Raw genomic sequence first — 12,617 nt, 5'->3', positions numbered from 1 at the left:
TTTCTTTCTACTTCTATGGAAATAAAAAATTTAAATTTCCTCAGGGATGATAACACCCCGTAAAACGAATTCTTCATTTCCGGGCTACGCAGCCCACGTTGTTAGCTCAACTTCTCGAACTTTTAAATTGTCATACGCAGTCGCACGCTCTGTGTATTCGCAGGAGTGACGACCGTGTCTCTAATGTGAATCGACCTTAAGGGAGGACAAACGCACCCCCGCGTTTTGGCGGAGCTCTCTCACGCCCGACGTGGGACAGATTTACAGCAATTAAAACGCGCGGAACCCGAGGAAACCCGTTTACGCGCCGCCTGCGATCCTCCGGCGCCGGATTGAAACGGGGTTCGTTAAAATCGCGCCGGGATTCAAGAACGTGCTCGCGTCCGGACGCCTCCCTTGACGATTCTAAGTGACAAAATAGCGGGAACGAACACAGTCCGCTAACTTCCTACTAAATCCTCATTCCCGCGGAATACTGTCTATTAACCCTGCAACACCGTCGACTGAGAAAACTGCGACATAGCGTGCCAATACCGGGTCACTTTCGACCCATATCTTCATCCCTTGCGGACGAAGACATTTTCTGTTCTAACACATCACTCAATAAGTCCCCGGTCCGACACATATATGGCAACATTGTTGACAGACCCACGTGATTTCCGGGTAGTACTATCCTTCAAACAGTACGTGTCAAAACTGCATGGCATTCTAACCGTTAGTTTAGAGGTTACAGTCGTTTTAGTGACCCCAGTTTTGTAATTTTCAAGACAATGGTTAGAAAAGAATTTCGTGTGTTGATTAAACACTGTTTTTTGATGGGGAAAAATACTGTTGAAGCCAAACAGTGGCTTGATAAGCATTATAGGGACTCTGCACCAGGGAAATCAACTATTATCGACTGGTATGCTGAATTTAAACGCGGTCGTACAAGCACCGATGATGCTGAACGCTCTGGTCGCCCAAAATCGACAGTTGTTCCGGAAAACATAAAAAATGTCCACAAAATAGTTTTAAAAGACCGTAAAATGAAGTTGCGTGAGATAGCTGACACCTTGAAGATATCAGAAGGCAGTGTCTGTACAATTTTACATGAAAATTTGGGCATGCGCTGGTTGCTTTCGAAGTGGGTGCCGCGTTTGCTCACACCGGACCAGAAACAACCACGCGTCGACGATTCAGAACGCGACGAATTACGCTTGTGAATTGCTTCCCCACACACCGTACTCTCCAGATTTGGCCCCCAAGCGACTACTGGTTTTTCGCAGACATGAAAAAGATGCTCCAGGGAAAGAAATTTGGCTGAAATGGAGAAGTGATTGCCGAAACTGAGGCTTATTTTGAGAGCAAAGACAAATCGTTTTACATAAAGGGCATCGAAAAGTTAGAGGAGCGTTGGAATGAATGCATCACTCTTGAAGGAGAGTATGATGATGAATAAAGTGGAATTTCTAAAAAGAAATTTGTTTTTCTTAGTTAGACTGGAGACTTTATGAGTGATATGTTAATTTTACATTGTGCCAGTGATTTAAAATATTTTACATTCCACTTCACCCTTTCTTCTCGATACAAGATACTGTGCTGACTTATTTCTTTGAAACTCCACGAATGAACTAGGTCTTTTGTGCAAATGTACTTCAATGTACCAAAAGCATTTATTCATTGCGGAGCAAAACGATTACTTTCGTGCTATTGCCGATGATTCATGCAACTGGAATAACATGCGTTATACTTCCTCCGTCAACTCTGCATATCTAAACACAGAAGTCCCGAAGCGATTTCCTGTCGATCGAATCCGAACGCTCCCGGAACTCCTCAAATAGTATCGCTCTCGAGGTCGACTGCAAATATAATACATACTCGCGTTTTGATCTTTCGCGCTTTACTCGTACATACGAGGATTAAATTGAAATTTATGTCCTCTATTAACACCTTCACTGCCGTACATTTTACTGCAAAATTTATCTCCAGCCAATGCGACAAAGTGGTGAAGTTTGGACATGGATGAGATTATGGTACGAATGTCTTTTAACACTTTACCTACCGGAAGCCTATTAATAGGATTTTCAATAATTGTGCTGTACCGAAGGAAAGCATAGAAATTTTCTTCTACATTGCGATCTTGAATGAAACTATTAGATGACTTTATCGAGGGTGACTTGTTAGTTCAAAATGAAAATTGCTGTTGCTATTGAACGTTCCAGTAAAAAGTGTTCAGGCATGTGCCATAGATTTTTCAAAATTATGCAATAATCACCGGTCGGTAATGTGTTAACTTTGAAAATCTGAATCGAACTTACAGAATTACAAGAAAATTTGTTGCTGAACTATGTGAGACCGCCGTTACTTCTATTATAAAATGCAGTACACGTTCGTCATTCTTATTAATATACTAAACAGTTCGTTTTCAATCTGATTTGAGTCACGATTTTATTTTCATTCGCTTTACAACATCAACGACAACAGCGTGGAAGTTCTCCGTTCGCTCTAACGTAATGTAAATCACGGAATATCATGAATATTCTGTGTGTTACGTATTTGCTCTCCGATGATCATGTATTCGATTATTAAACCCGCAACTCTATCGCGCGAAGTAACCATCAACAATTCCATGAAAACAACGTAACAGTCCTGCTCTCAGCGCGCGGTCGTAACAAGCGCGCCGCGACAATCATCTCGGAAACGTCACTCGTAATTTGCATCATCGGGGGTGTCCCCTGACAAATTGCTTTAATTACGTGCGCGTCTAGTTAATTTCCTCCCCCCTTCCCGGCCGGATGGACTCGCTTCGCCGCGGAAAAGAACGGGCGCCGCGATAATTATGAATCGCGTATGAGAGCGCGAACCTCTCCTCCCTTTCACCGATTCCACCGCATAATCACGCCGTTGTCCAAGAGTCGGATCACCTAATTACTCGGCCTCGTGGAGGAGGAACGGAAAGGTTCGATGTATGATACGGGGGACGCATTGTTCGCCGTCTATCCCTTGCGCGGACTCGATATACCAGGTCTGTAAATATGAAACCGGAATTTGCCCATACACAGCGCTAGCTGTCAATGTAGTTACCGTCAAACCACGTCATTGACGCCATTTTCTTGTTTTGACATTTGACAAAGATTTTCAACTCATATCATACAACTTTCATACAACAGCATAGTTTTTAATAGCGTTGAACATGTCGATTTTTGCGGACAGCATTGATTTTCTGTTACCATTCGAAGAAAACTGCTGCAGAATTGCATCGAATGCTTGTCGAAGCTTACGGTGAGCATGCTCTTGGTAAATCGCAGTGCTTTGAGTGGTTTAAATATTAAAAAATGGCGATTTTCACGTGAGAAACGTAGAACATGGAAGACCACCGAAAAAGTTTGAAGATAGCGAATTGCAAGCTTGTTAGATGAGGATGGCGCTCAAACGCAACAACAACTCGTGGATCAATTAAATGTGACACGAGAAGCCGTCTCCATACGTTTGAAAGGGAAAATGGGTTCCACGTGAATCACAAAGTGACTTTTCTTCATGATAATGCACTATCATACACAGCGAAACCGCTCAAGGAAACAATTGAGGCGTTTAGTTGGGGATTCTTTCGCATGCGGCTTACTCACCAGACTTGATTCCATCCGATTATTACTTATTTGCATCGATGGGAGACGCACTCGCTAAGCAGCGCTTCACATCTTACGAAAATGTACGAAAATGGCGCGATTACTGGTTTGCCTCAAAAGAGGAACAGTTTTTTTGGCGTGGCATCCACAAACTGTCAGAGAGATGGGAAAAATGTATAACTACCGATGGGAAATACTTCGAATAAAATATTTTGTATCATTTTCATACAATAAACGTGTATTTTTCTATACAATACTTGCTCGGATTATTGTTACTGATTTAACGGGGTATTTATTGACCACGTTCTGTGTTTCATTCGATAATAGTAATATGGCAGTATGCATATTCATGTTCATAATGACTTTAGCTAAGCAATTAACAAAGCAAAATGACCGTATATCTTTCGAGTGGTTGGTGGCGAAACAGGGAACGATCGGCGATGTAAAGGAGAGAACAACAAATGCGAGAAATTGTTCCGTGCTTTGTAATGACGAACGTGGAGGCGGATTTCCACTTTCTCGCGCAATTACGAGCAGTCAAGATTTACACGGAGGAGAGACACACCAGGCGTAAACAACGTTAATAATTAGAAAAGTCCGCCACCAACATCCGTGCGGATCTCCTTCTCATTAGGGGAACTAGTTTGTCATTAACCCATCCTCGCTTCTCGCTCGTCTAGAGTCCTTCTAGTAATTCCATCTCCTCGCTTCCTCCTGCGGACAGACAATTATTACGGCCATTTAATGCGAATTTTAGATCGCCCGCTACGTCGCGAGGAACTCGGCTGCGGAATTCGAGCTTTCCATCAGACGCGACAGAATTTCACTTTCGTCCCGCGAAGAATTCGAATTAAACGCTTCGCTTTCGGATGAGGATACCGAACCCCGTTGAATCGTGAATACGACGAAGAACCATGGGAAAGCCTATCGAATTTCGAACTTTTTAACAATATTGTTTCTCGTCCATACAAAAATTCTCTGCTCTTCCTTAAACTCGTTAAGACGAGTTAGACTAGTGTGCTTCCGATGCAAATCATTACCGAGGGAAATAACGGAGATCCCTTTAATTACTTTGGGTAGACAGGTGCTCTCTTAATTTCGCGTTCGTTATATCCCCTCGAAGACGGTGTACCAATCAAGGTGTCCTCCCTGTAGTAAATTAAGAAGTCTCGCGACATATTCCGCAGGGTCTAATAAAAACGTTGTTGTTCCCGGTGTTTCAGGTAGAATGCAACGATACGAAACGCGGTGCTGGTCCGCGACGAGGCGATGAGAAGGCTGAATGGAGGCCGAGGAAGCCTCAGAGCCCCCTGGGGCTCCGACCAACGACTCCTCGTCAGAGTACACGGACATCGAGCATAGTTGCGGCACGTCGCGGCTAATCTAGACTCGGCTGGGTCGCTATTCTCCACCGATTCGTTGGGCTTCGAATACTGGGTGTTGATGCGGAGAGAGAGAGAGAGAGAGAGAGAGAGAGAGAGCCACAGACGCCTAGAATACCAATCGACGACGTACAGAATCATCCTACCAACGGCCTGATAGATCTCTTCTTTCCTCCTGACGCGCACGACCTACTTCGAACTTGAAATATCGAGAGAACTTTGATATGACAGCGGAGATCTCCCCGGAGATCGACATGTACAGAATCCTGACGAGCAACGAAGAGTAATATCACCAAGTTTACTATTATCCAGTTTATCGGTTAAGTGTTACAAAACGAGGGAGTCCAAGAGCCCGAGAATGGCGGCGCCGGTGATCGAGAAGAAGCGATTCTTCTGTCGCGAATGGGCGTTCGTCAAGCTGTCCCATTGCCTGGAGCAGAGGCCAGCCTCGAAGACCTGCGGCGCGCTGATCGTCGGTGGACCAGGAAGCGGAAAGACCGCGCTCTGCGCCGAGCTAGCCTGGCCATCCACCAGCGCGAACGCTAGGCACCAGAGGTCCTTGAACAGGAGACTGCTCGCCAGGCACTTCTGCCAAGCCAGAAGCGAGGCTTCCTTGTCGCCGGCGCAGTTCGTCAGATCACTGGTCGCTCAGCTTCTACAGGCTAGCTCGGATGGGATTCACAGGTTGGTTATAGTCCATGGAAAAATAGGGAAGGGGGATTCTTTACCTTGCTTCTGGCTTCACACTGATTCGTCAGAGTCCGTAAAGCATGGAAGAACACTGTTCAGTTTGATCTCTTTTTTTCGCAGGGCGTCGCCAAACTCACCGACACCCGGTAGCACCGCAACGACAACCACCACCACCAACAACGCCTCCACAGTCCCGTTAACTTCCAGAGAAGCGGTGGCGGAAGCCTATGCCGAGAAACTCCGAACAGATCCCGAGATACAGGCCGCATTGCAACCGGACGTCCTCGACAGAGATCCTGATGACGCATTGAAGAAGGCACTGCTGTTCCCTCTGTTGGAAGTCGAACCGCCGAAGAGCTGCTTGTTCTTGTTGGTCGACTCTATCGACGAGGGTCAGACCCTGAATCCTCCGCAGACCGGTACCAGAGACTCGAGAAGGGAGAATGAGAACGTTAGTAGGACAATTGCCGAACTGTTGGCCAATCACCACCACCTCTTCCCGCAGTGGCTGCTGCTGGTTTGTACTGCTCGACGTCAGAGTAAAACGATCTCGAGGATGTTCACTGGATTCCGTAAGATCTCGTTGGACGATCTGAGGAAGTCACATGTGGTCCGAGACGTTCAGCAGTACATTCTTGCCCGGTTGGATCAAGAAGATGCGCTCAGGTAAATGAAGATTTCACTGTTGCGCTTTCATAGAAACGGATTGTAGGATATAATGTACAATCCAAATATCTCAAAGACTTAATCCTCTTATACTCCTTACAATCCCTTAGTTCAAGGGTGACGAACTGTTCCGCCGCGTGAACCACATAATTTCCCCTTCGCCTATTCCCCCACCATCAAAAATATGAGCGAGTGAGATTGACGTGTGCGTGCGAAGTGTGAGTGCAATGGAGGTATGAATAAAAGTGAATCGCATACGGAAGAGAGTATAGCGGGGGTCGTATTCAATGGTCTGGTCTGAACTGCTTTAGTTTATTATAGCCAACGAACCAATGTTTGTCTTTCGTTTATTCAGGCAGCACATCTCGTGCGACACGGCCGAGATGCTGAACCAGCTACACATCAAGAGCAACGGCTGTTTTCTGTACCTGGAGAAGGTTCTCGACGGCGTGGCCGAGAACTTCATCGTTCTGCGGGAGGTCCGCGAAATACCAGGCACCCTGAACGGTCTCTACCTTTGGCTGTGCCAAAGACTCTTCAGCAGGAAGCAATTCGCCAAAGTCCAACCGCTGCTGAACGTGATTCTCGCTGCCAAATTGCCTATCACTCAAGAGATCCTCTACAAATGCGTGAAGACCGCCTGCACAGGCATCACCATCGAAGACTTCAACCGGCGCCTCCACCTCTTACGAAGAGTCATCTCGGTGTCCCGTGCTGGCGCGCTGATGCTGTTCCACCACAGCTTCGCCGAATGGCTGCTCGACGTCAAACACTGTACCCAAAAGTATCTCTGTTCCGCCATCGAGGGCCACGCCATGCTGGCTGCTTACTACACCCTTCGCGGGCCAGACCTAAATCCTGATGAGATCTGCGTATTGGGACAGCACCTCCAACGATCTATTACCAATGTAGCGACCACGAACTGCAATTTGGATGTTCATAGCCTTCAGGTACTCTGGATGGTTGGTAGCGGAGCACCGATCGAAGATTGCTACCTAGACAGCTCCGAGTGTATCCTTTGGCCCAGACAAGAAGTCAAGCTATTAAGATTACTTATCGACGCTGGAGCTAAACCGTCTGAGAAGGTTGTGGAAGACGAAGCCAACAAGGATGCTGTTTCTTCTAGTCAGGTAATACAATCGCCAGTCTTACTATTTAACAGAGATGTGCGAGAACCCGAAAATCTGGAGAGCTCGACATAGGGTACCCGAGATTTTCGGATTCACGCACACCTCTACTATAATCGCTCTTTCTTGCAGACGTGTATCGTTTTGTCCTTCGTCAATCTGTCTTCATTTAGCGCTTTGTATAAATGCATGATAATAATTGAAGATTGAATCATAAAATTGAATAATAATTACCGTACCTTGTTGCGAAAGGTCTCGCAAGATGTTAGCCCAATGGATGAGTCTCCCAGCGAGCCGTTAACAGAACTACTCGGTGAGAGCGGAGACATCAATCAAACAGACTCTTGCGGACGAACAGTGCTGCACACACTTGCTGCAGATGGCAATGCATCTTTGTTGGAGTTGGCTTTAACAACCTGCCCTCAGGTGAATTTCCATTTACCAACGTAATAAGCTCATCCGCCGAGAACATTGAAATGAAATTAAACTAGAACAACTATCGAGTGTAGCTGCGGTCGCCGCGTGATATATTAAGAATTTCTCACCGTTTCAGGCGAAACTGGAAGCTACAGATCGCCATGGTCAGACACCCTTGAATTTAGCCGCCAGGCACGGCTACGCAGATGTGGTACGTGTGCTTCTGGCTGCTGGTGCTTGTGCGGATCATGCGGATTGCGATGGTTGGACCGCCCTCAGGGCTGCAGCCTGGGGAGGACATACTCAGGTGATTCACGTTAGAAAATCAATAATGCGTACAGTTGATTTCGAAAAAAAAACAGTATTACATTTTCCTCTTACATTCTCTCTTGTCTAATATTTATTCTTTGGATGCAACCTTGGGGGGGGGGGGTGCGAGTTGAACCCAGCCCTAGGTTTTGCGTGATGACCTTTTTTTTAGCCAACATATCTGTCAAGGGCTATTCCGCGATTTTAATTTTGGAAGCTAAACATTTTTTCTTGTGGGGGGACTTGGCCCCCTGCCCCCCCCCCCCCTTGGGTGCGCCACTGCTTCAAGTTACTAGCGTTTACTAGCTAATATACAGAGCGCCCCACCTAACTTGAGCAATTCAAATGTCTCGCTTACTATTGATGATGGAAAAGAAGTTCAGAGGAACACGTGACTGGGATATGTTTAAAGTGCTCAAGCCAGGTGAGGTACCTTGTAATACTTATCCTGATTCTCCCACTGACACGCATTTTCTAAATACTGGCAGCTCTTTCTTTATTGTTTCCCACTTTCTCTGATCTACCCAGGTTTCTAACAATCCTGATTTTCTAAATACTGTATCATAAATAAAAAGGTAACAAAGAACGCGCGTAATCACGTAGGTGGTCGAAATGCTGTTGGAGCACGGTGCGATAGTGGATTGCGCTGACTGGGATCAACGAACGGCTCTGAGAGCAGCTGCGTGGGGTGGCCACGAAGACATCGTTAAAGCGCTTCTGCAGCACGGCGCCGACGTCAACAGAACGGATGACGAAGGCAGAACCGCTTTAATTGCTGCTGCCTACATGGGTCATAGCGAGATAGTCGAACACCTTCTAGACTTCGGCGCGGAGATCGATCATGCCGATAGCGACGGTAGAACAGCCCTCAGTGTCGCTGCTTTGTGTGTCCCTTCCAATCATGGCTATGCAAAGGTTCGTCTGATACTACTCTGTTAAAAGTACATCTAAGAAGAACAACAAACGTTAACTTTTACTGTTTCCTTTTGTGTATAAAGGCATCGGAACACAGTCTGGCTTATTAGATATACAATACCAGAATACATATGTAAATCACACAATTGGTTTTTACATCTAAATGAATGAATGTTACTCTGCGTCACAGGTGGTCACAATATTACTGGAGAGGGGAGCTGCAGTTGATCATCAAGACAAAGACGGTATGACCCCGTTGCTGGTAGCAGCATTCGAAGGCCACAGAGATGTCTGTGAACTGCTCTTGGAATACGAAGCGGACGTGGATCATTGCGACGCTACTGGACGTACACCTTTGTGGGCAGCAGCCAGTATGGGTCATGGATCGGTTGTTGCCCTTCTGTTATTCTGGGGATGTTACGTTGACAGCATTGATAACGAGGGCAGGACCGTCCTCAGTGTGGCTGCTGCCCAGGGTGGCACTGATGTGGTGAAGCAATTGCTGGACAGAGGTACAGATCCCTGCTCCGAGATTGTATATTCTATTTTACTCTTGGCAGGACAATTACGCGAATCGAGTCTTATAATTGAAGAATAAAGAGAAAATATGGATTACGATATTCTAGGCTTAGATGAACAACACAGAGACAATTCAGGCTGGACTCCCCTGCACTACGCGGCCTTCGAAGGTCACATCGATGTTTGCGAAGCATTGCTGGAGGCTGGTGCCAAAATTGATGAAACGGACAATGATGGCAAGGGAGCCTTGATGCTTGCAGCACAAGAGGGACACTATACACTCGTTGAAAGACTATTAGATCAGCATAGCGCGCCGATTGATCAACACGCTCACGATGGGAAGACTGCTCTAAGGTGCTCCTCTAGTCTTGGCCTCCAGAGAATTAACCTTCCGTCGGGCGCAATGTGCTTGACGGGAACACATTCAAAAAACCTGATAAACACCTAATTAAGTTCATTTATACCACTGCTGTTAGGGAAATAGTGCTCTTGGTGCCGTCTATACTCGTAGGGCCGCTCTTTTGGGCCCACCCCAAGGGTGGGGGGTACTTACTTGCTACTTACTTGCTACCTGAACCTTCGGCACTGCGACTTTACGATACTTTCTGTTGAACCTGGGAGGCTAAGTTGAATGGGGTTGAGAAACCTTCTAATTGTGCTAAAATGTGCCACACGTTGGCTGCAGACCGGTCTATTAAAGAAATGGCAATGGGTCGATGCAAAGAAATGTATGTATAGCTTATCTGAACAAAAAAGTGGGAAGGATCCTTAGAGCACGTCAAAACAGGCAGCTACTGGGAGCGCCAAGTGCCAAGGTCGCCGGGGGGGGGTGTACCTAAATGATCGCGCTGTGCCTCTCAGATCGGTTGCGCCCGACGGAAGGTTAAAATGTTCTCTTACCGTTCATTTTATAAACTATTCTTTTATCAATAAAACTGAATACAGACTTGCAGCTCTGGAAGGGCATTATGACACTGTCAGAGTAGTATTAGCCCACAATGCTGATGTCAACGCAAAAGACGCGGACGGCAGAAGTACTCTCTACATTCTTGCCTTGGAAAACAGGCTAGCAATGGCACGATTTTTACTGGAACATGCGCGCGCTGATGTAGAAAGTAGAGATTCAGAAGTGAGTGACCATGTGTATTTCCATTCTAATATTAGTTTTCCTCGTCGATTTCTATTCATGTATCGAAGATCCAAATCGATAAATGCGTTGCAACTTTGTAGGGAAGAACACCTCTGCATGTGAGTGCTTGGCAAGGACACGTTGAGATGGTAGCCCTACTGTTGACAGAAGGTGCTGCCAATGTAAACGCCTGCGACAACGAGAATCGAACTCCTCTTCATTCTGCAGCCTGGCAAGGACATGCTGCCATTGTCAGACTACTTCTAGAGCATGGAGCTACTCCTGATCATACTTGCAATCAAGGTGCAACAGCTTTAGGTAAGATGCATGCGCCTTCATAGACAAGCATCACCTACTAAGTTAACAACGTTTTTGTCCATATTTATTAATTTAAATTAGGTATAGCTGCACAAGAAGGCCACGAACACTGTGTACGTGCACTTCTAAATCATGGTGCTGATCCCAGTCATTCTGATCATTGTGGCCGAAATGCAATTAAGGTAGCTGCTAAGAGTGGGCATGACACAGTAGTGAGGCTTCTTGAAGAACACTCTGCTAATCAACGAATTCTCCGACCTGGTATTAATGGAGGTTGGTTTAATTTACCTGAAAATGCTGAACATTACGAGGTATTACGTTGAAATCTGCATACTTTTTTAATTCTTTATGATGTAGGTGGAAGTAGTAGTGCTACTTCGGTTACCTCGAATTCAACAGCAGAGACAAAACCATCGTCTGCCATTTTAAATCCTCTCTCTACGCAGTACAGTCCTGCAGAATCGCCAGATTCAACGAAAAGAAGAAGCTGCGTCTCCCTGGGCAATAACTCGAGCAACAGTAAATCTAGCAGCAATTTGACGGGCAGCACAAAAAGCGATCAAGGGAAATTCAATCAGAATTCAATGGTGAATCAGGTAATAAAAGTAGGTAACAAAAAGTTTCTAAACCTTTACCATTAACTCATATAACTGCACTCGAAGAATTTTCAATTTCCGATACCACTTCCAATCAGCTCATCCATCACACGTTTCATTAACCGCTGCATGCTTTGTTCATTCTGTTCCATGCACTCGTGTACAGATCGTTTCTTATCCTAACCATGAAAAGATTTGTTTCACTTTGGCAACGACAAACACACTCGCTCGCACCTCATACACACTTTTAAGTCACTCGATAAACGAAAACCTTGTTCACATATGCTTCGTAGAAATCAACTTGATCTATACACGCTATGATCACAAGATCACACGAAAGACCAGACCGTTATCTGACTCCTATAATTTTAGACACCATTATCTTTCACGCAACAACTACAACAATGCTCGAGAGGAGCAAAAAGCAGACCACTCAGCAAACTGTTGTCGCCATTGAAAAGTGAACCGCAAAGTCCAATCTATGCTTCGCCACCTCATTCGCCATTAAGCGACAGCCTGATACCCTATTCACCTACGAACACCACCAGTCCACCGAGTGCCCAAACTGCAGCGAACGTGATACAAAGTCAGTTAGGGGTTCCCCTGATTACCGGAAACCAGAACATACCATACAAAGCGCAGCTGACCAGCTACAGTCACACACCAGCTATCTACGAGCCGATCAACATAAAGACCGAGATCATCGATAAGAATGACGTTAGCAAACCATTCGAGTTGACGAACGAAATGCTAGGCTTAAATGTTGGCAAAGAGAAGAAGAACGGGCTGGACGAAAAGAGAAACTCAGCCGATACTCATTTCACCAGAGATACGCATATGAGGATAATTCTGGGGAACAGTGGCGCCGGTGTAGGCAGGAGTGTGAAACACACTTCTGACCATACACCTGCCAGGTAATCTTTTATATTATTTATAATTATCTT

The 12,617-nt window shown here is 45.8% G+C and overlaps 1 protein-coding gene across 8 annotated transcripts in view; it reads left to right on the top strand.

Annotated features, from left to right (window-relative positions):
• Nucleotides 1-12,617, top strand: part of LOC143207827 (uncharacterized) — a 228,520-nt gene that overhangs the window by 214,347 nt on the left and 1,556 nt on the right. For 5 of the 8 annotated variants that reach the window (XM_076421644.1, XM_076421643.1, XM_076421641.1 and 2 more), the window contains 13 exons: nt 4,829-5,671; nt 5,798-6,343; nt 6,699-7,473; nt 7,723-7,896; nt 8,024-8,194; nt 8,800-9,111; nt 9,302-9,623; nt 9,738-9,984; nt 10,576-10,759; nt 10,861-11,077; nt 11,159-11,350; nt 11,435-11,682; nt 12,046-12,587. In XM_076421644.1, the coding sequence (XP_076277759.1) occupies nt 5,346-5,671; nt 5,798-6,343; nt 6,699-7,473; nt 7,723-7,896; nt 8,024-8,194; nt 8,800-9,111; nt 9,302-9,623; nt 9,738-9,984; nt 10,576-10,759; nt 10,861-11,077; nt 11,159-11,350; nt 11,435-11,682; nt 12,046-12,587 (4,256 nt within the window). In that variant the 5' untranslated portion in view covers nt 4,829-5,345. The remainder of the gene's footprint in view (nt 1-4,828; nt 5,672-5,797; nt 6,344-6,698; nt 7,474-7,722; nt 7,897-8,023; nt 8,195-8,799; nt 9,112-9,301; nt 9,624-9,737; nt 9,985-10,575; nt 10,760-10,860; nt 11,078-11,158; nt 11,351-11,434; nt 11,683-12,045; nt 12,588-12,617) is intronic. The other 3 variants (XM_076421646.1, XM_076421648.1, XM_076421647.1) reach the window with 3 other exon arrangements.

This window comes from Lasioglossum baleicum, chromosome 4, assembly GCF_051020765.1.
Source record: "Lasioglossum baleicum chromosome 4, iyLasBale1, whole genome shotgun sequence".
NCBI lineage: Eukaryota > Metazoa > Arthropoda > Insecta > Hymenoptera > Halictidae > Lasioglossum > Lasioglossum baleicum.
This window is presented reverse-complemented; position numbering and strand designations above follow the sequence as displayed.